General features: G+C 50.4%; 1 protein-coding gene across 18 annotated transcripts in view; it reads right to left on the bottom strand.

Moving 5' to 3' along the window:
- The window catches only part of casz1 (castor zinc finger 1), a 445,565-nt gene that overhangs the window by 59,479 nt on the left and 363,273 nt on the right, over positions 1–22,813 (bottom strand). For all 18 annotated transcript variants that reach the window (XM_078238639.1, XM_078238637.1, XM_078238654.1 and 15 more), the window contains 4 exons: positions 19,306–19,396; positions 10,571–10,735; positions 2,345–2,517; positions 617–1,458 (listed from right to left, as the gene is read on the bottom strand). In XM_078238639.1, the coding sequence (XP_078094765.1) occupies positions 617–1,458; positions 2,345–2,517; positions 10,571–10,735; positions 19,306–19,396 (1,271 nt within the window). The remainder of the gene's footprint in view (positions 1–616; positions 1,459–2,344; positions 2,518–10,570; positions 10,736–19,305; positions 19,397–22,813) is intronic.

The raw sequence follows: 22,813 nt of genomic DNA, 5'->3' as shown, positions 1-22,813 counted from the left end.
CATGCTGCCCACTCACTAGCCTAGGTCACTATACTAAAGGACATTTATGTTCAAATTCATATCCAGCTCCCAGAACTCTCCTGTTAATCCCTCTCTTGAATGTTAAGACATCAATTAAGCTCAGCTTCCAGAGGAGGATTTGATTTGATTTATTATTGTCACATGTATTAACATACAGTGAGAAGTATTGTTTCTTGCGCGCTATACAGATAAAGCATACCGTTCATAGAGAAGGAAAGGAGAGGGTGCAGAATGTTAGTCATAGTTAGGATGTAGAGAAAGATCAACTTAATGCATTGTTAGAGAGTTGAAAAGAGTTAGAATGAAGTTTTAGAAGCACAGAACGAGAGTAAAAGATAGAATTAGAAGGCATGCTGGGCACAGCTTGCAAGGAGTTGCCTCGCTCCAGCGCCATCTTGGAAGGTGGATGGTCTGAATCAATGCTGACCTGAAATACATTGGGCTTATCTCCCCTGGGAAGGAGTAAGGAAGAGGAGAGAGAGCTCTCATCTGCTGGTAAGTACTAAGCACTGTTAACGTTGAAGATGACCAGTTGCTCACCCCCTGTGATGATGAGAGCTAAACAGCAAGGTTATTAACTCTGCCGGAGGCTTACCTAAATCCGCTGGGTTGGATGGTTTGAGAGCAGCAGCGGCGAGGCGTGCCATCATCGGGGAGATGAGTCCCTTGCTGGCTGTGATCTTTTCCATGATGGAGGACGCTGCCGGGGACAGAGGCGTGGAGTTGCCGGACCCTGAGACGACTTGCGAAGTTGATTCCGCCGACAAGGCCGAGACGTTGGAGGAGATGGTGGATATCAGGCTGGCCGCCGTGACGGGAAGGGCCATGGAAACCCTGTTGGGGATGATGGGGAAGAAGGGGCCTGTCCCAGAGAGGCCGGCGTTGGAGAGCGCCAAGGCAACCGGGATGGAGCTGGCCAGCGCCGGAGGAAGGATCGTCGACATCTTGGTTGCCGGGACGACGCTACTGGTTGGCTTAACAGCCTGACTGGAGGAGATCTCAGTGGTGGGAGTTGGAAGAAGCATCGGCACTGACGATTGCTGGCTTGTCGGAGAGGCGCTCAGACTGGAGTTCTTGCTGCTGATTGCTGAGTAGTCAATAAGATCGTCATTGCTGGAGTCATCTTGCTCGTTCTCCTTCCGACCCAGCAGCTGTGAGGTTAGGCCAAGGCCGCCTGCGTTTCGGATGTGGCGACGCTCGTGTTTACGTTTGTGTGAGGTCATCTGACTGGTGGAGGTGAAAGTGAAGCCACAGCCCACGCGGATACAATGGAAGTGGTTGGTGGCCTTACTGTAGACGCAGCCCTCATACTTGCACTCCTCGTACTTATAGAACTTCTTGAAGCCATCCTTGGCGTAAGCGTCATCCTTGATGTGGTAGCTCTTGTGCTTCTCGATGTCACACTTGTTCTTGAAGGTGAAAGTGCATCCGGGTCTCCTGGGAAAATGGAGAGATTCATGAGCAAAGGGGGCTCCCAACATTTCAATTCATCTTCTAGCCCCCTCAGCTTAATCTACCCATCACCAGGCAGAGATAACCAGAGATTGTACATTGGTCAGAACATTGAATACAGGAGCTGGGACGTCTTGTTGAAGTTGTACAAGACATTGGTAAGGCCACACTTGGAATACTGTGTACAGTTCTGGTCACCCTATTATAGAAAGGATATTATTAAACTAGAAAGAGTGCAGAAAAGATTTACTGGGATGCTACTGGGACTTGATGGTTTGAGTTATAAGGAGAGGCTGGACAGATTGGGACTTTTTTCTCTGGAGCGTAGGAGGCTGAGGGGTGATCTTATAGAGGTCTGTAAAATAATGAGGGGCACAGATCAGCTAGATAGTCAATATCTTTTCCCAAAGATAGCGGAGTCTAAAACTAGAGGGCATAGGTTTAAGGTGAGAGATACAGAAGTGTCCAGAGGGGCAATTTTTTCACACAGAGGGTGGTGAGTGTCTGGAACGAGCTGCCAGAGGCAGTAGTAGAGGCGGGTACAATTTTGTCTTTTAAAAAGCATTTAGATAGTTGCATGGATAAGATGGGTACAGAGGGATATGGGTCAAATGCGGGCAATTGGGATTAGCTTAGGGGTTTAAAAAAAAAGGGCGGCATGGACAAGTTGGGCTGAAGGGCCTGTTTCCATGCTGTAAACCTCTATGACTCCAAGCCCCACTCTGGAAGGGTGAGTAAGGGTTTCCCAGTTATCAATTTAATTTACAGACTGGGATATTGATCTTGTGTAGATACTGAGGACATCCTGATAGAGATGTCTTGCCCGAATGTCAATGCAGTGATGAACGGGGTCACGATGTGACGCGGTTACCTGCAGTGGAAGTGTGTGGTTTTCTGTCCGTAGAACTGACAGCCGAGGGTCCCACAATCCTCAGTGGCGCGGAATCGCTGAAATCCGTCGTTGATGAGTTGGGCGTTCTTCTTGTGGAAGTTTTCATGGGTCATTACATCGGAGGTACTGGTGTAAACTTTCGTGCAGCCCACCTGGATGGGGGAGAGAAAACAGGAGGGCCTGTTGAGAGAGCTTCCAGAGCATCGGGGAGGAGGTTCACAAAGAGAGGTTCATGGAGGGAATGGGCATGGCTGCCAAAGGTGGAGTCGCAGCGGGGGTGGGGTGGGGGGGGGCGGGGGTGGAGACTGCACAAGTGACAGAGTCAGAGGGATGGAAAACTGGAGATGATGGAGAGAGGGATGGTGGACAGAGGGATGGGGGAGAGAGGGATGGTGGAGAGAGGGATGGGGGAGCGAGGGATGGTGGAGAGAGGGATGGGGGAGAGAGGGATGGGGGAGAGAGGGATGGGGGAGCGAGGGATGGTGGAGAGAGGGATGGGGGAGAGAGGGATGGGGGAGAGAGGGATGATGGAGAGAGGGATGGGGGAGAGAGGGATGGGGAGAGAGGGATGGGGGAGAGAGGGATAATGGAGAGAGGGATGGTGGAGAGAGGGAGGGGGGAGAGAGGGATGGGGGAGAGAGGGATGGGGGAGAGAGGGGGGTGAAGTTACAGAGCTGGGGGAAGATTGGGAGGGGTCCGGCCACAGAGAAACCCAAATAAGATTATGAGAATGTTGAGCGAGAGTCTTGGGGAATGAGGTGTTAATGGTATATTCATTATATCGTTACCATGCACAGGTGAAAGACTTTGGTTAATGAGATGCTTAGAACACTGATAGAGGGAGGCTGCTGGGACACTGGGCTGTTGCTGCGTTCCGTGAATAAACCCATTATCAAGAAAATGTATGAGTGTCTGGTTCCATACTTTACAATCCGGATCGGGATCCAGTGAACATGTAAATCAGCAGGAACAGGGATAATGTTCCAGTGAGATGCGGAGTGTGTTCAGATACACATCCAACCAGCTGCAATTGACAGAGAATGAAGATGAGGAGGCCTTTGAGGTTATGACTAAGGGGGAGGGAAGGGGGGAGGGGGAAGGGAGGAGGGGGGGGAGGGGGGAAGGGAGGAGGGGAGGAGGGGGGGAGGAGGGGAGGGGGGGAGGGAGGGGGAGGAGGGGGAGGAGGGGGAGGAGGGGGAGGAGGGGGGGAGGAGGGGGGGAGGGGGGAAGGGGGGGAGGGGGGGGAGGGGGGAGGGGGGAGGGGGGAGGGGGGAGGGGGGAGGGGGGAGGGGGGAAGGGAGGAGGGGGGAGGGGGGAGGGGGGAAGGGAGGAGGGGGGGAGGGAGGAGGGGGGGAGGGGGGAAGGGGGGAGGAGGGGGAGGAGGGGGAGGGGGAGGGGGAGGGGAGGGGGAGGGGAGGGGGAGGGGAGGGGGAGGGAGGGGGAGGGGGAGGGGAGGGGGAGGGGAGGGGAGGGGAGGGGAGGGGAGGGGGAGGGGAGGGTGAGGGGAGGGTGAGGGGAGGGGAGGGGAGGGTGAGGGGAGGATGAGGGGAGGGGAGGGTGAGGGGAGGATGAGGGGAGGGGAGGGGGAGGGGTGGGGGAGGAGGGGGGAGAGGGGGAGGAGGAGGGAGAGGGGGATGAGGGAGGGGGAGAGGTGGAGGAGGGAGGGGGAGAGGTGGAGGAGGGAGGGGGAGAGGTGGAGGAGGGAGGGGGAGAGGTGGAGGGAAGGGGGAGAGGTGGAGGAGGGAGGGGGGAGAGGTGGAGGAGGGAGGGGGGAGGTGGAGGGGGGAGAGGTGGAAGAGATAGGGGGAGAGGTGGAGGAGGGAGGGGGAGAGGTGGAGGAGGGAGGGGGAGAGGTGGAGGAGGGAGGGGGAGAGGTGGAGGAGGGAGGGGGAGAGGTGGAGGAGGGAGGGGGAGAGGTGGAGGAGGGAGGGGGAGGTGGAGGAGGGAGGGGTGAGAGGGGGAGGAGGGGGGGGTGGGGTGAGGGATGAGGGGTGAAGGGAGGGGAGGGGAGGGATAGGGAGGGAAGGGTTGAGGAATCAGAGTTTGTATTGGGAGGGGCAAAGATTTTGATCTTCCCAATGTTCAGATGGAGGAGGCTCCAGTTCATCCAAAATTGTATTTCTGACAACACCCTGGATATGGAGAGAGGGATGGGGGAAGGAGGGATGGGGGAGAGAGGGATGGGGGAGAGAGGGATGGGGGAGAGAGGGATGGGGGAGGGAGGGATGGGGGAGAGAGGGATGGGAGAGGGGGATAGGGGATGACACTGGCTGTCCGCAGAGACGTGGTTAATAAAAACGAGGCTTGGATGATGTTGCCAGAGGCAGTAATTGATGTGGAAAAGGCTGAGCCCAGAATTTTCCTGCTGAGTCTCACCTGAACTTTCACCACCAATGTAACATTTTACCATCTAAATATTCTTGTGCCAATAACATTAGTAAGAATCTCGGGCCTGGCTTGTCCCTTTAATGGTAAACTCCCTAGATCTGGATTTTCTTTAAAGATATGTAGAGATGAGCACTTGATGTAAATAGACCAAAGTTGTGTTATCTTACGAGAAACAGAGTTACATTCAATTTCTAAGAGAAAGAGATGAAAGACTCATCAAAGTATCCAATCAAAGCCACAGCACTCAGAATGTTTCCTTCTGAATTTCTCACTGATATTCTCATTGCTGACTCTGTACTGTTGAATTAGGAACTTCATAGAACCATAGAATCCCTATAGTACAGAAGAAGGCCATTTGGCCCATCAAGCCTGCATTGACAACAATCCCACCCAGTCCGTATCTCCGTAACCCCACGTATTTACCCTGCTAATTCCCCTGACACTAAGGGGCAATTTAGCATGGCCAATCAACCTAACCCACACATCTTTGGACTGTGGGAGGGAACCGGAGCACCCGAAGGAAACCCAAGCAGACACGGGGGGAATGTGCAAACTCTGCACAGACAGTGACCCAAGCAGGGAACTGAACCCGGGTCCCTGGCGCTGTGAGGCAGCAGTGCTAAGCACTGTGCCACTTGCGTGTCTAAATTCAGCCAGAGGACTAGCCCTATCATTGCTCTGTCTGGATTATCTGGGATGTGCACAGTGATCTACTTGCCCTCTCAGTGATCTACTTGCTCTCTCAGTGATCTACTTGCTCTCTATGTGTCTCTCAGTGATCTCCCTGCTCTCTCTGTGTCTCTGTGATCTCCCTGCTCTCTCTGTTGTCTCAGTGATCTACTTGCTCTCTCTGTGTGTCTCAGTGATCTACTTGCTCTCTCTGTTGTCTCGGTGATCTACTTGCCCTCTCCGTGTCTCTCAGTGATCTACTTGCTCTCTTCACGTCTCTCAGTGATTTACTTGCTCGCTCTGTCTCTCAGTGATCTACTTGCTCTCTCTCTGTGTCTCAGTGATCAACTTGCTCTCTCTTTATCTCTCAGTGATCTACTTGCTCTCTCTATGTCTCAGTGCTTCTGCTCACTGAAGCCTGGGGCCTACTGTTGCCTCCATTTTTGTCCCTTTCTTGCCTGAATTGTTTACTGTGTAAAAAGCTACAGCTTGTAGTGAAGCGGATCCAGACAGGACCACAGACAGATGGAAATGTTCGCAGCAAGGAGAACCTTCCATTTAAACCCAACCATGGGGCGGGGGGCAGCTTGGATTTCAAAACATTGATGTTATTCCTCAGGGTTAGTGTCCTAGGCCCAACCATCTCCAGCTGCTTCATCAGTACCTTCCATCATAATGTCAGAGGTGGGGATGTTCGCTGATGATTGCACAATGTTCAGCACCATTCGCAACTCCTCAGATACTGAAGCAGTCCATGTCCAAATGCAGCAAGACCTGGACAATATCCAGGCTTGGGCTGACAAGTGGCAAATAACATTCACACCACACAATGCCCATCTCCAACCAGAGAGAATCTAAACATATCCCCTTAACATCACCATCCCTGAATCCCCCGCTATCAATATCCTGGGGGTTTCCATTGACCAGAAATGCAACTGGACCCAGCCATATAAATACTGTGATTACCAGAGCAGGTCAGAGGCTTGGAATCCTGCCGCGAGTAACTCACCCCCTGACTCCCCAAAGCCTGTCCACCATCTACCAGGCACAAGTCAGGAGTGTGATGGAATATTCTCCTCTTTCCTGGATGGGTGCAACTCCAACAACACTCAAGAAGCTCAATGCCATCCAGGATAAAGCAGCCCGTTGATTGCTACCCCTTCCACAAACATTCACTCCCTCCACCACCGACGCACAGTGGCAGCCGTGTGTACATCTACAAGATGCACTGCAGCAACTCATCAAGGTTCCTTAGAACAGTTCCTTCCAAACCCACTACCACGACCATCTGAGAACACCATCACCTGGAAGTTTCCCTCACCATCCAGACTTGGAAAATGTATCAACCGTTCCTTCAGTGTCGCTGGGTCAAAATCCTGGAACTCCCTCCCTAACAGCACTGTGGGTGTACCTACACCTCAGGGACTGCAGCGGGTTCAAGAAGGCGGCTCACCACCACCTTCTCAGGGGCAATTAGGGATGGGCAATAAATGTGGTCTAGCCGGCAACGCCCACATCCCATCAATTAATTGAAATAAGCTCTCAGCCATTCCAGATCCGGATTGGCTGCAAGAATTTCTTTTCCTTGATCTTGTCATTGCTTCTTTACCCAATCACCTTCAATCAGTGCCCTCTGCTTCTCGATCCTTCCACCAATGGGAACGGCTTCTCCCTCTCAACTCTATCCAGACCCCTCCTGATTTTGTACACCTCGTGTTAATCTCCTCTGCACCTTCTCCAAGGAAAAACGCCAGCCTCTCCAGTTGGTGGACGTCAGTGAAGTTCCTCATTCCGGGAGCCAATCTCCTGAATCCTTTCCCCACTCTCGTCACTGCCCTCACATCCTTTGTAAAGTGCGTTGCCCAGAACTGAACACAAAGCCTGAGGCTGAACCGTCAGCAGGTTCAACACAACCTTCTTATTTTTGAACTTGTTGCCTTTATCGATATAGTCACTTTGAGATGTGAGGTTGGAGGGAGCACTGCTGCCTCACAGCGCCAGGGACCCGGGTTCGATTCCCGGCTTGGGTCACTGTCTGTGTGGAGTTTGCACGTTCTCCCCGTGTCTGCGTGGGTTTCCTCCGGGTGCTCCGGTTTCCTCCCACAGTCCAAAGATGTGCGGGTCAGGTGGATTGGCCATGTTAAATTAGTGTCAGGGGGACTAGCTCGGGTAAATGCATGGGGTTGTGGGGATAGGACCTGGGTGGGATTGTGGTTGGTGCAGACTCGATGGAGTGGCCTCCTGTGGCACTGTAGGATTCTATGATTCTATAAAGAGGGCCCAGTGTTGTGTTTATGGGGAAGCAGGAGGGAAAACTTTCAACATTACAGACAGTGGAAACTGTGGTGTAAAAATATCCTTTTCTTTAATGTTTCTATTGGAGGTTTAATAAGTCTCAGTCCCCACATTCGAAATGATATCAGTCTCTCATTCCAAATCCTCATTCTTTGCACTTGAACTTATCACTGCCGCTGATAAAGATCAGGAGGGTTTATTTTGGGCCAAAGTCTCCCCCTCCGTACGTATTATTTTAACTGAGCTAAAATTAGCCTCAAATAATATCACAAACGAGCAGGAATGGTTCCTGAATGACAACTTGCTGCTGGAGGCAGGAAGAGTGCTTCCTGCAGCAGATTGGTTTCAGGGAGCTCTGCAGAGTTCATCGAGGATATCGCACGCTGGGAATGGAACGAGTGCGGATGTGTCGCGGGTGTGAAAGACTGAAAAACTCACGAGAGAGGCAGCCTGGCTGGAATTATCGCAGGCTGTGGCATGAGTGAGATTTCAGCTTGCTTTTTAAATTAAAAATCCGATTTGTTCTAAGCTTTGTTCCCCTTCCACTTGAACGGAAGGAGCTATCGTTCGAGCCGCCCTCCTGAACATTCGGTCTGTCGAACTCGGCTAGACCAGACCTGCATTAGCGATGGAAACTTCCGGAGCTTTCGCTGGCTCCACACTCCTGGCAGCTGCTGCCAGCATTGTTGTCTGTGCTTTCGCTACCAATAGCCTTGCGCTCCGAGCTTCTCCCTTCTTATCCCAGAACATGGTCGTCACCAGGACTAACATCTCAGGGTTCAATACTCGGTGACCTGTTTTTATTCATTCGTGGGACGTGGGCGTCGCTGGCCGGGCCAGCATTTATTGCCCATCCATAGTTGCCCGAGGGCAGTTGAGAGTCAACCACATTGCTGTGGCTCTGGAGTCGCATGTAGGCCAGACCGGGTAAGGACGGCAGATTTGCTTCCAAAAGAACAAAGAACAGTACAGCACAGGAACGGGCCCTTTAGCCCACCAAGCCTGCGCTGATCACGTTGTCCTATCTAGACCAACCGCCTGTATCCCTCTATTCCCCGCCTGTTCATGTGTCTATCCAGGTAAGTCTTAAATGTCGCTAATGTAACTGCCTCAACCACTTCACTTGGCAGTGCATTCCACGTCCCCTACCAACTTCCCCCACACATCTCCACTGAACCTTTCCCCCCTTACCTTGAAATCATAGAAACCCTACAGTGCAGAAGGAGGCCATTCAGCCCATCGAGTCTGCACCGACCACAATCCCACCCAGGCCCTACCCCCACATATTTACCCACTAATCCCTCTAACCTACGCATCTCAGGACTCTAAGGGGCAATTTTTAACCTGGCCAATCAACCTAACCCGCACATCTTTGGACTGTGGGAGGAAACCGGAGCACCCGGAGGAAACCCACGCAGACACGAGGAGAATGTGCAAACTCCACACAGACAGTGACCCGAGCCGGGAATTGAACCCGGGTCCCTGGAGCTGTGAAGCAGCAGTGCTAACCACTGTGCTACCGTGCCGCCCCAACTTGTGCCCCCTTGTAATTGTCATTTCTACCCTGGGAAAAAGCTTCCAACTGTTCACCTTATCTATACTCCTCATAATTTTATAAACCCTACAGGACATGAGTGAACCAGATGGGTTTTTCCGACAGTTGTTTCATGGTCATCAGTAGATTCTTAATTCCAGATATTTTTTATTGAATTCAAATTCCACCATCTGCCGTGGCGGGATTCGAACCCGGGTCCCTAGAACATTAGCTGAATTTCTGGATTAATAGTCTAGCGATAATATCACTTGGCCATCACCCCCTCTGTGACCCGAATCATGTTGTCTGATATTCGTAGTATCATTCCGGTTTTTAACAGGGCAGCAAGCTTGTCCCCTCATTGCCCTCGGATTGCTGTTCCCAATGGCACGGGCAACACAGAGGAAGCACTTCAATTATTTAAAGGAAGGAATCTTTTGTGTCTTATTGCTGTCGGAGATCAAAGGAAAATTTAACCTTCTCGATTTCAGGAGCTGGTTAACGGGACACGTGTGCACATCAACTTGTTAACGACCAAGATTCAAAACCACAAAATAAACCGATTCATTTTCTACTTTCTCTTCCAATCCTCTGCCCTTTCCACCCCCCGCCCCCCCCCCCCCCCCGCCACTCCTTCAAAACACTTGGTCCCAATTCTACTGGTAGTTTCTGTTTTTCTTGATTCTTTTATGGGATGTGGGTGTCACTGGCAAGGCCAGCCTTTGTTGCCCATCTTCACTTGCCCTTTGAACCGAGTGGCTTGCTGGGCCATTTACAGAGGTCAGTCAACACATTGGGCTGGAGTCACGCGTGAGGTGGCTTCGGAGAGACTTCATTCGCTGAACCAGATGGGGTTTTTAAGTAAAGCAAAGTAAAGCTTATTTATTTCTTTCTTTATTTATAATAAAGTCACAATTAAGGTTTACATTAACACTGCAATGAAGTTACTGTGAAATTCCCCCTTGGACAATCGCTGGTAGCCTCATGGTTACCATCAGCGAGAGTAACTTCCAGATTTGTTAACTAATTGTTAAATCCTGCTGGCTGCCATGGTGGGATTTGAACCCGCGTCCCCAGAGTATTAGCCTGGGCCCCTAGATGACTAGTCCAATGACATTACTGCTACGCCATCGTCTCCTCTGCTGGGTTTGGTTCTACTAGTCCCACACAAAAACTAGCCAGCCATGAATGATTGAGTTGCAGCCACTCAGAATATCATTCGTGTTTTTGATAAAGCAGCGGAAATTGAGTAGCTCTCTGGTGGGACGAGGGACGGGGGGAGGGACGGGGGGTGGGAGGAGCTGGGGGGGGGGGGTTACCTGCATGCAGTGGTAGTGTGTGCTCTTCCCATTAAGGTGACAGCCATGGTAGTAGACACTGCAGTCATCCAAGGGGCTGAACCGCATGAAGCCGTGTTGCAGAGAGTTATCCCTCTTCTTGTGCATGTTGTAGTGTCGGATCACATCCTGTTTACTCGTAAACCTCTGTCAAGAGAAAACAAAAAATAAGGAATCATGATCATAGATTCCTGTTCGTTAGGAGTCACTTTCGTCCTGTCTGGGGAGGGGAGGGGGGGGGATCATGAGATGTACAGCAGCTGTGATCTAATGGATTTGATTTGATTTATTATTGTCACATGCATTCGTATACAGTGAAAAGTATTGTTTCTTGCGCGCTGTACAGACAAAGCATACCGTTCATAGAGAAGGAAAGGAGAGGGTGCAGAATGTAGTGTTACAGTCATAGCTAGGGTGTAGAGAAAGATCAACTTAGTGCAAGGTAGGTCCATTCAAAAGTCTGACAGCAGCAGGGAAGAAGCTGTTCTTGAGTCGGTTGGGACGTGACCTCAGACCTTTGTATCTTTTTTCCGAAGGAAGAAGTTGGAAGAGAGAATGTCCGGGGTGCGTGGGGTCCTTAATTATGCTGGCTGCTTTTCCCCGAGGTAGCGGGAAGTGTAGACAGTGTCAACATGCCAAGGGGCTGAATGGCCTCCCAGTGATTCCCCAGACCCACTTTCCTTCAGCGTACCCAGGCCATTCCAGGCCGCGGGCAGGTCAAGCCAACATACGGTGCCATGCAGTTGCCACCTGAGCATTGTTGGCAGTATCAAATGATGGCACTGATTATCATCCATCTGTTAAAACTGGAACTGACAAACATAGAATCATGGAAACTAGAAGCAGGAGGAGGCCATTCGGCCCTTCGAGCCTGCTCCACCATTCATTTTGATCATGGCTGATCATCAAATTCAATGTCCTGATCCCGTCTTTCCCCCATATCCCCTAGTCACCACACTCTGGCGCCTGTTCGGGAACACTGAGGGAGAATTTAGCACGGCCAATGCACCCTAACCAGCACGTCCTTCCGACTGTGGGAGGAAACCGGAGCACCCGGAGGAAACCCATGCAGACTCGGTGAGAACGTGCAGACTCCGCACAGACAGTGACCCAAGCCGGGAATCGAACCCGGGTCCCTGGCGCTGTGAGGCAGCAGTGCTAACCACTGTAATCAATCCTGATGTTATTGGGGATTTAACCTCCGATGCTCAGGGATCTGGAGTGCACAAGATACCGAGAGTTGTTCATTCCAACTGCTTCCCAGTCTGCATTTTCTTTTTATTCATTCATGGGATGTGGCCCTCACTGGCGAGGGCAGACGTTATTCGACAATCCCCAATTGCAGGTGGTGGTGAGCTGCCTTCATGAACCGCTGCAGTCTGTCTGGTGTAGGTACACCCACAGTGCTGTTAGGCAGGGAGTCAAAGGATTTTGACCCAATGACAACAAAGAAACGGACAATATATTTCCAATTCAGGATGGGGAGTGGGTTGGAGGGGAACTACTTATTTCGTTGATGTTTATAACCTCTGGTTTAGTATTCAAAAACATCCTTTGCTTTCTAAAAAAGCATTCAAAAAGCATATTCAGAAAGCTCCTTTCTGGTTCTATCACAGCTTGGTACAGCTCCTGCTCTGCCCAAGACCGCAAGAAATAACAAAGGGTCATGATCGCAGCCCAGTCCATCACTCAAACCAGCCTCCCATCCATTGACTCTGTCTACACTTCCCGCTGCCTCTGCAAAGCCGCCAGCATAATCAAAGACCCCACGCACCCCGGACATTCTCTCTTCCACCTTCTTCCATCAGGAAAAAGATGTCTGAGGTCGAGTACCAACCGACTCAAGAACAGCTGCTTCCCTGCTGCCATCAGACTTTTGAATGGACCTACCTTGCATTAAGTTGATCTTTCTCTACACCCTAGCTATGACTGTAACACTACATTCTGTACCCTTTCCTTCTCTATGAACAGTATGCTTTGTCTGTATAGTGCGCAAGGAGCAATACTTTTCACTGTGCACTAACACATGTGACAATAATGAATCAAATCAAAAAAATCGACTTGCATGCCTGCGTCTGGCTGGGGCAACAGAGATGATGGGGGGAGCGGGGGTGGGGGGGGGGGGGATGGGGGGGGGAGGGGGGGGCGGTGCGGGGGGGGGGGATCCTACTTCAGGTGTTAACGCTAAGTAAAAATCACAGATAAATTACAGACAACCACGAGCGCAATGATCAGCAATCTGAAACATGGAGTGCCTCAGCAGAAAGACTGAACTCCCTTTATAGTCCCTTTTTATACCACAGGTAGGGGATAGAGATGTCTATAATCCAGCTATTAGATAACACTTTACAGTTGTCGAAGTGTATCCCTTATGTCATAATAGTTTGCTTGTAAAAGCTTAACTGCTTCTAATGTTTTCATAATTTAAAGTCCATTCCAGCCTTTAAGTCTCAGTTGTGGCTTTTCCTTTTGCTGACTGACTTGATTTCACTTTGCAAAAGTGTATTTCTTTAAGCCCCACTTTCTGGATAATGAGTTCCCTTGCCAGCTTTCCGTTCCTCCAAGGACAAGCAGGCCGAACGCAGGCTCCGAGGTCTCTGCCAAAGCTACTCGGAGGGTGGAAGGAGCATCTAGGCCCCCCCCCCTCGGCTGGAGATCTGCCTTCCATCGTCCCTCTCGCCCTGGGGAGGAGCAGGTTACAGATGGAAGGAGGAATCAGAGTGAATCATTTCTCTGTTGAATCCCAAACAAGCGCATTGATTTCGGATGGAGGGGCGAGTGAAAGTATTAACAAAAAAATAATTTCATTAAAATAAGGGGGTGGTCTTGAGCTATTCCATCATTGTTCAACTGCTGGTAAACCTGCAGAGGAAGGTTTAATACTTTTGACTAGTTTACACTGATCCAGTCTCACCCATGGGCCAAGCTGAATGCATGAGTTGGAACAATGGGATTGGAGGTTTATTCCACTCTGTTATGTCTTCATTATCCAGAAGTGGTTTCTGAAGAGCTTCCTATTTTTTATCCCAGTCTCTCCCTCTCTCAACTCCGCTGACATCACAATGGCCGCCAAACTCTTCATTCACATTGGGCTGGCACGGTGGCACAGTGGTTAGCATTGCTGCCTCACAGCGCCAGGGACCCGGGTTCAATTCCCGGCTCGGGTCACTGTCTGTGCCGAGTCTGCACGTTCTCCCCGTGTCTGCGTGGGTTTCCTCCGGGTGCTCCAGTTTCCTCCCTCAGTCCGAAAGAAGTGCTGGTTAGGGTGCATTGGCCGTGCTAAATTCTCCCTCAGTGAACCCAAACAGACACCAGAGTGTGGCGACTAGGGGGATTTTCACAGTAACTTCATTGCAGTGTTAATGTAAGCCTACTCGTGACACTAATAAATAAACTTAAACTTAAACATTGGGTGGAAATGCGGGTGTATAACTCTGAGTATCTGTCAAAATTCCCCACAGGAATCAAGGCAGTCCACCCAACAACACACACACACACGCAGGGACATGCATACATACATGCACCCACCTAAACACACCCACAGACACACACATGCATCCCAACACACACACACACACACACACACACGCAGGGACATGCATACATACATGCACCCACCTAAACACACCCACAGACACACACATGCATCCCAACACACACACACACACATGCAGGGACATGCATACATACATGCACCCACCTAAACACACCCACAGACACACACATGCATCCCAACACACACACACGCCCCCACACATGCACTCAGACACACACACATCTCCAGATGCACACACACGCACTCCCAGATGCGCAGACACACACTCATCCCCAGACACACACACATGCACCCAAGACACACACGCACACACACCCCCACACACAAATACACAGACATCCACCCCTGGGTTTAATACCAGACACACACGCACAGACACACAGAGTCACACGCACAGACACACAGACACACACTGCTGTCACTTGGCCTGTTGATTTGGGCTTGCAAAGCTGCAGAATTCTTACACAAGAAAAATAAATCCAAATTGTAACACACGGTACAAGAATGAAGTGCAGACTAAAATCACAGGAGTAAATCTGGTGAAGGGAATGTTGGAGCGTTTGTGTGAAGTTGCTTTGCTGCCAGTTCAACAAAACCATTAATCTATTGGAGATTATTTGAGGTTGTGGATCAGAAGGGAGATTCAGTCTGAGAGGCTTTGCTGCCAACTTCAACCCTTTACTGTCAGGGCATTTTGACACAGTCTCGGTTATCCATTACTCCCCCCCATGCCACCACACCGCCCCCCCCCCCCCCCCCCCCCCCCGCCGCCGCCCCCTGCCCCCGGTTTGACACAGTCTCTCTCGGTTATCTATTGCTCCCCCCACCCCTGGTTTGATACAGTCTTGGTTACCCATTGCCCCCTCCCCGGTTTGACACAGTCTCTCTTTCTCGGTTATCCATTGCCCCCTCCCCCCTTCCCGGATCGAGACCAAGACGTCACTTCGAAGGACATATTCTGGACCAGATATTTCTTCCTGGTTTGACCTTTGAGGCCGAGTTCTCCCCCTTCTTCTCCTGGAGCTCAATCATTGGCGCTTGCCTGAGGGAACCTCGACACTCGGTACTAACATCGGGTTAAAGCTGAGGAGCCTTTAACCCAGGAGCCGTAGAACTGACTTCAACTAACTCAACACAGGCCAGGAATTGTAACTGAATCAGTATCGGTCCAACCATCATAAATAACAGTGGGTGAAGGCCAAAGCAACAGACACCAATATCTCCCAGTGTAACATTTGCAGCCTAACTGAATACAGAGCTGTATTTAATCTTGGTCGACTGCAGCACGTTCTTGGTGAATTGCTGCATTACCGGCAACATTTAATTTGGAATAAAACCAGAGAACGCTGGATAAACCCAGCAGGTCTGGCAGCATCTGTGGAGAGAGAAACAGAGTTGGTGTTTCGAGTCCATGTGACCCTCCTTCGGAGTGGATTTAACTGGGGTTTGGTCTCGACTTGTTACAAGAATGATAGCAGATTTCAGAAGTACGATGGAAGGTGACAGAATGTGAGCATCGGAAGAGATAAGGCAAAAGATGCCACAGAGAGTGAGTGAGAGAGAGAGAGAGAACGGATGATAGAGGGATAGAGAGAGAGAGAGAACGGATGATAGAGAGATAGAGAGAGAGAGAGAACGGATGATAGAGGGATAGAGACAGAGAGAACGGATGATAGAGGGATAGAGACAGAGAGAACTGATGATAGAGGGATAGAGAGAGAGAGAGAACGGATGATAGAGAGATAGAGAGAGAGAGAGAACGGATGATAGAGGGATAGAGAGAGAGAATGGACAATAGAGGGATAGAGAGAGAGAGAGAACAGATGATAGAGAGAGAGAGAGAACGGATGATAGAGAGATAGAGAGAGGGAGAGAGAACGGATGATGGAGGGATAGAGAGAGGGAGAGAGAACGGATGATGGAGGGATAGAGAGAGAGAGAGAACGGATGATAGAGAGATAGAGAGAGGGAGAGAGAACGGATGATGGAGGGATAGAGAGAGAGAGAGAACGGATGATAGAGAGATAGAGAGAGGGAGAGAGAACGGATGATGGAGGGATAGAGAGAGAGAGAGAACGGATGATAGAGAGATAGAGAGAGGGAGAGAGAACGGATGATGGAGGGATACAGAGAGAGAGAGAACGGATGATAGAGAGATAGAGAGAGAGAGAGAACGGACAATAGAGGGATAGAGAGAGAACGGACAATAGAGGGATAGAGAGAGAACGGACAATAGAGGGATAGAGAGAGAACGGACAATAGAGGGATAGAGAGAGAGAACGGATGATAGAGGGATAGAGAGAGAGAGAGAACGGATGATAGAGGGATAGAGAGAGAGAGAGAACAGATGATAGAGGGATAGAGACAGAGAAAATGAATGGGAGAGAGTTTAAAAGAGAGAACAAGAGAGAGAAACAGAGCATGAGAGAGAGAAACAAGAGTATGAGAGGGAAAAGGAGAGAGTACCAGAGAAAGAGAGATGGATAGAGAAAATAAGAGATGGAGAGGGACAGAAAGAATGTGTGATAACAAGAGAAAGGAAATGATAGAGACAGGGCTGGAGGGAGAGAGAGAGATTTTGAACATTCCCAATAATTTTGTCACTGTATTCAGATTTCTCTCAGCTCCAGTCAATATTTGATTTGATTTTTTGAATTCAGTCTGCAAGGCAAGGCTTCAGTAAAATGGCAACAGATGGTGAGACTGACACTGGCAGCAGTAAACAAGGATCAGAGCCAGCTGGCACTAACACAAGGATAGTGAATGGAAAGAGAAAGCCCCCATGTGATAGAAATCACAGTGCTCTCATCAACAATAAATAAAAGCTGCAAGATATTACAGGAGGTAAATCTGCTTTGCACTTTTTTTAAAGAAATTGATTAATTTATTTTGTTCTTGCAAATGTTCGACACAGGCGTGGAGAAACTGGTTAAATGGAATTGTAAATACAGCGAAATCCAGCCCCTCAGGCCACAGCTCAGACCCACCTGTTAGAATTATGTGAGTGGGCCAAGAACTCAGACCACTGAGGGTCCCCCTAACTGGACTCCCCGGCGACCTCCAACTCACCAGGAGCAAGCGCTGAGCATTCGAAAAGGGAGAGAGAGGGAGCTGGGATCCATAGAATCACTACAGTTCAGAAGGAGGCCATTCAGCCCATTGAGTCTGCATCGATTCTCCGAAAAAGAATCTTACCCGGGCTCTCCCTCTGCACTATCCCCGTAACCACGTGCATTTACTATGACCAGTCCCCCGTATCTACACATCTTGGGACACTAAGTGTGTCCAAAGATGTGCGGGTTGGGTTGATTGGCCATGCTAAATTGTCCCTGAGTGTCCCGGGATGTGTAGGTTGAAGGGATTAGCAGGGTAAGTGTGTTGGGTTGTGGGGACAGGGCCTAGGGTGGAATTGTTGTCAGTGCAGACTTGATGGGCTGAATAGCCTCCTTCTGTACTGTAGGGTTCCCATGATTTCTATTGATTTTTGGACTGTGGGAGGAAACCGGAGCACCCGGAGGAAACCCACGCAGACACGGGGAGAACGTGCAAACTCCACACAGACAGTGACCAAGGCCGGTATTGAACCCGGGTCCCTGGCGCTGTGAGGCAGCAGTGCTAACCACTGTGCCACCGTGCAGCCCAGGCAAGGGCGGGGGAGGGACAAATCAGCAGTGCCCAGACACAACTCTCACCACTCGATCTCCGAGAAATACTCACAGGGGCTGCAGAACAGGAAGAGTTGGAGAATTCCTAACAGATCATTTTGCCCTTGGGTCATTGTGGATCAGCCATCCCAATTTTTTCTCCTTGGATTTTCCCTCCTTTCCACTAACTGCCAAAGTTGATGCATTCCCAACAGGATTCTGCTCCTAATTGTTCCCAAGGTCAGGTCGATCTGGACTGAGTGAACCTCAGGGAGCCAGGGTGGGACAGCTGCGGATTTGTTGAAGAAGTTGCTGTGAGTTTGGAACAGGCAGCATTGCTTTTGCCACATGTCAAGGTTTACCCCCCTGCGAGCCTTTGGGTGTTTGCCCCGGTGCCCAGAGCAATGCTCCAATCTTGTGGCACTCACCACTAACACTGAAAGCTTCCAGTGACAGAGATGCCCGTTTAGAATCCCAGTCCCAAGCCACATTCCCAATCTGGGTTCGGCAGGAGGAGGAATTAAAGGAGGATTGGGAAGAGGGGGTTCTCCATCAGTGGGGCTCGCCCCTCCAAGAAGCAGACTTGGGGAGTAGGAACAGGAACCCCTCTTCCCAGGCATCCTTTAATCCCTCTTGTTCTCTCTCTCATACTCTGTTTCTCTCTCTCTCTGGTCTCAGATTGTCAACATCCTGGGTACTTTGCTGTTGGTGGGGTGTCTAATTCGGTCACTTCTCATCCAGGAATGTCCACCTTGGAGAGGCTCTGCTCCTCCCTCTGGTGGGTTTTCCAACTGTTCAGTTTACCTTGTTCAAACCTCTTACATTTCTAATCTTTCCCAGTCCAGAGAAAAGATCACTGACCTGAAACGTTAACTCTTGTTTCTCTCCCCTGAGAGGCTGGCAGACCTGCTGAATATTTCCAGTGTTTTCTGTTTTTGTTAACTCAGTCAGTCACACTTCATTCTTCACTGCTTTTTTAACGTAGGGTCGCAAAATCGAAGGACATGGCTGGATTTCTCCGGGGGTCCGGAGATTCTCCAGTCCCGCCGACAGCGTATCCCTGCCCCCGGGTTTCCCGCCGGCGTGGGGTGGCGTCAATGGGAGTTATCCATGTCCTTCCCATCGACAGCAGCGAGACCGGAGAATCCCGCCGTGAACAAACAACGCGGCACCTCCTGCTGGCGGGAAACACGCGGCTGGCAGGCCAGAGAATCTCATAGAATGGCACAGGAGGCCATTCAGCCCATCGAGTCTGCACCGACCACAATCCCACCCAGGCACGAGTCTCGTAACCCCACATAATCCCCCTGAAACTAAGGGCCAATTTAGTATCCACCTAACCTGCACATTGTTGGAGTGTGGGAGGAAACCGGAGCACCCGGAGGAAACCCACGCAGACACGGGGAGAACGTGCAAACTCCGCATGGGCAGTCCCCCGAGGCCTTGTTTTTAAAAAATATATGGTAAAAAACAGAGCTAACTTGGACGCTGTTCCGCTTTACGTGCTGGGACTGTACCTGATAGTTGCACTCCGGATCCAGACAGTGATAGTGTTCCCGGTACTGGTAGGCGCAGTGAATGTGTCCACATTGCTGACTGCCTGAAAACCTGCAAAGGAGGGAGATACCAGTGAGTTATCCAGCTCTTGGTCTTCAGATACCCCCCTCACCCCCAACCGCAGCCCGTTTCTTAATGTGGTCTAACTGTGATTTCAACTGGTTTCTATGACACCCTGAATGAACGCACATTCTAGCTATGAATCCATTAATAGCGGACGTTACACTGGATCCCAGAGTCTCACGCTCGGACCAACATGACCTGCTCTTGTAACACTGTGAGAGGCTGCGTACAGGGTGTTGATGAGGCACGGATAGACAGCGAGCTATTCCCTCACACTCTTCACCAACCCCACACAGCTTTGCTACCTGGAGCTGCTGTTTGTTGTGCTTCACTTTAGCCCCCCCACCCCCGGGTGACAGATCTAGAGCCACGGGAGGTAGGGAGTGGGGGTGGGGAGGGTCACAGTCTCTGGAGACGGGGCAGGCCATTCAGGACTGGGATGAGGAGGAATTTCTTCACTCAGAGAGTTTGAATCTTTGGAATTCTCCACTCCGGAGGGTTGTTGGGGCTCAGTCACTGAGGACACTCAAGACAGCGATGGATAGATTTGTGGATATTGAAGGAATGAAGGGATTAGGGGATTGAAAGAGAAAGTGGGGTTGATGTTGAAGATCGACCACGATCACAGAATCTCACAGTGCAGAAGAGGCCCTTCAGCCCATCGAGCCTGCACCGCCATGTGAGAAACACCTAACCTACCTACCTAATCCCAGTTACCAGCACTTGGCCCATAGCCTTGAATGTTCTGGCGTGCCAAGTGTTCATCCAGGTACTTTTTAAAGGATGTGAGGCATCCCGCCTCCACCACCCTCCCAGGCAGCGCATTCCAGACCCTCACCACCCTCTGGGTAAAAACCTCCTGCCCCTCAATATGAACCTATGTCCCCTCGTGACTGACCCTTCAACTAAGGGGAACAGCTGTTCCTCATCCACCCTGTCCATGCCCCTCATAATCCTGGACACTTCAATCAGGTTGCCCCTTAGTCCTCTCTGCCCCAATGAAAAGAACCCAAGTCTTATCAAAGACCAAGGGCTTATCGAATGGTGGAGCGGATTCAAGTCACATGATCTTCCTCCTGTTTCCGTTTCTGGTGGTGGTTGGTGGGGGCGGGGGGGGGGGGGGGGGTGGGTTTCATTGGCTTGTGTTAAATTTCTTATCCTTTCAGGGGAAGCTATTAGTATTAAACAGTACGTCAGCAATTAGGACCCAGCCCCCTTCACACTCCCGTCATTCTAAACACCATGGGGTTTGTGTGTGTGTGTGTGTGGTGCGGGGGGGGGACGGGAGATTTCCTGTCTGTGTGGTTGGAACATTATAATTGTAGCGGAAAGATTCTCCAGAAGAATTATTAAAAGCATTTGCAAAACACACATATTTTGCTGGAATATTGAAGTAGTTCCTGATATGTTTACTATGTTGGGGAGATGGGGTGGTGTCGCAGTAATGTCCCTGGGCTGGTAATCCAGAGGCCCTGGCTAATGCTCTGGGGAAATGGGTTCAAACCCCAGCACTGCGGCTGGTGGCGATTTGATTCAGTTATTAAATCTGGAATATAAAGCGTTCTCAGTAACAGTGACCAACTACCATCAAAAATCCATCTTATCCTTCAGGGAAGGAAATCTGCCGTCCTTACCCGGTCTGGCCTACATGTGACTCCAGACCCACAGCAATGTGGTTGTTGACTCTACACCCTGAGCGAGTCACTTAGTTCGAGGGCAATTAGGAATGGGCAACAAATGCCAGCCTTGCCAGCGACGCCCTCATCGCATGAAAGAATAAAAGTGAACACGGGCCCATCGGCCTCTACTTTCACCGTTAACAGGTGATTAAAGAGAAATCGTTGTGTTCCATACATCAATGTTTTACAAAGTGTGTGCGTGAGTTTGTTCCAGGCTACCTCACTGCAAGAGCAAAATGGAAGTGATACAAAGTTAAATGTTTCTCCACATTCTTCCTTTCCTGAGGAAGGATGTTCTTGCTCTCGAGGGAGTGCAGCGAAGGTTTACCAGGCTGATTCCGGGGATGGCGGGACTGATGTATGAGGAGAGATTGACCAGGTTAGGATTGTTTTCACTGCAGTTCAGACGAATAAGAGGGGATCTCATAGAGACTTATAAAATCCTAACAGGACTAGACAGAGTAGATGCAGGGAGGATGTTCCCGATGGTGGGGGGAGTCCAGAACCAGGGGTCACAGTCTGAGGATTCAGGGTAAACCATTTAGGACGGAGATGAGGAGACATTTCTTCACCCAAAGAGTGGTGAGCCTGTGGAATTCATTACCACAGGAAGTAGTTGATGCCAAAACATTGAATGTCTTCAAGAGACGGCTGGATATTGGGGCGAATGGGATCAAAGGTTATGGGGAGAAAGCAGGATTAGGCTGTTGAGTTGGATGATCAGCCATGATCGTGATGAATGACGGAGCAGGCTCGAAGGGCCGAATGGCCTCCTCCTGCTCCTATCTTCTTTGTTGCTATGAACTCCCAGGTGAAGACCGGGGTGGGATTTTCCGGCCGCGCTCTCCCCAAGACCAGAAAATCCTGCCCGAGGTCAACGGACTTTTGCATGATCCGTATCCCGCCCGCTACGATTCCCGTGGCGGGCAGAACGGGAACATTCTGTCCTCATCTGAGCTCTGAGTGTCTCCCCAGCCACAGGTGAATGGCAGGAGTGATATCACACTGCAGCCAAGTGTTTCTGGGTACAATGTTGACTGGATTCGATTGGAATCGAGAACAGGCAAAGCTGATACCCGGATTGAGACAATCTGACAAGAACTGTCAGAGCCAATGGGCTCCTAACTCTACATTGCACAGTGTGAATTTGGACAAAGTGCGGCCCATGGTTACCACTGGGAATCCTAATCCACTTAGCTTGCATCTGTCTCCAGTAGGACCTCACAATTGTTATTTGTCATGTCAGAAGTCCCTCCTTTACTTGGTCTCCCAGTGCCCGGTGAACTCAGTTGATAGGAAACTCAGGGATTAGGCATTGGGCCTTTGCTATGAGGCCAGTTCTCTCACTGCGAGCCACTCACTGAGCGTGTGCTGGAGTGATGTTAAACAACATAACCGAACAAAGCTGGGAGATGGGATAGCCACGCGAAAGATGCAGAATAGTGAATGATGTACTCCCGCCATTTCCTAACTCCTTCCACAATCGGGAAGCAAGAATCTAAATGGGATTTGTCATCATCGTTTGGCCAGCAGGCTCGGTCCAGGGTCAGAAACGTGGGAAGGTTTCTCAAGATTGATGCAATCTTCATGGCTGGTCCTCTAACCAAACATTTCCAAATCTCACTGTGTAAATGTGCCAGAGTTTGTGAGCAGATTTCCACTCCATCTGACAAAGGAGCAGCGCTCCGAAAGCCAATGGCATTTGCTACCAAATAAACCTGTTGGA

Source organism: Mustelus asterias, chromosome 22 (genome assembly GCF_964213995.1).
Source record: "Mustelus asterias chromosome 22, sMusAst1.hap1.1, whole genome shotgun sequence".
In the NCBI taxonomy this organism is placed as follows: Eukaryota; Metazoa; Chordata; class Chondrichthyes; order Carcharhiniformes; family Triakidae; genus Mustelus; species Mustelus asterias.
This window is presented reverse-complemented; position numbering and strand designations above follow the sequence as displayed.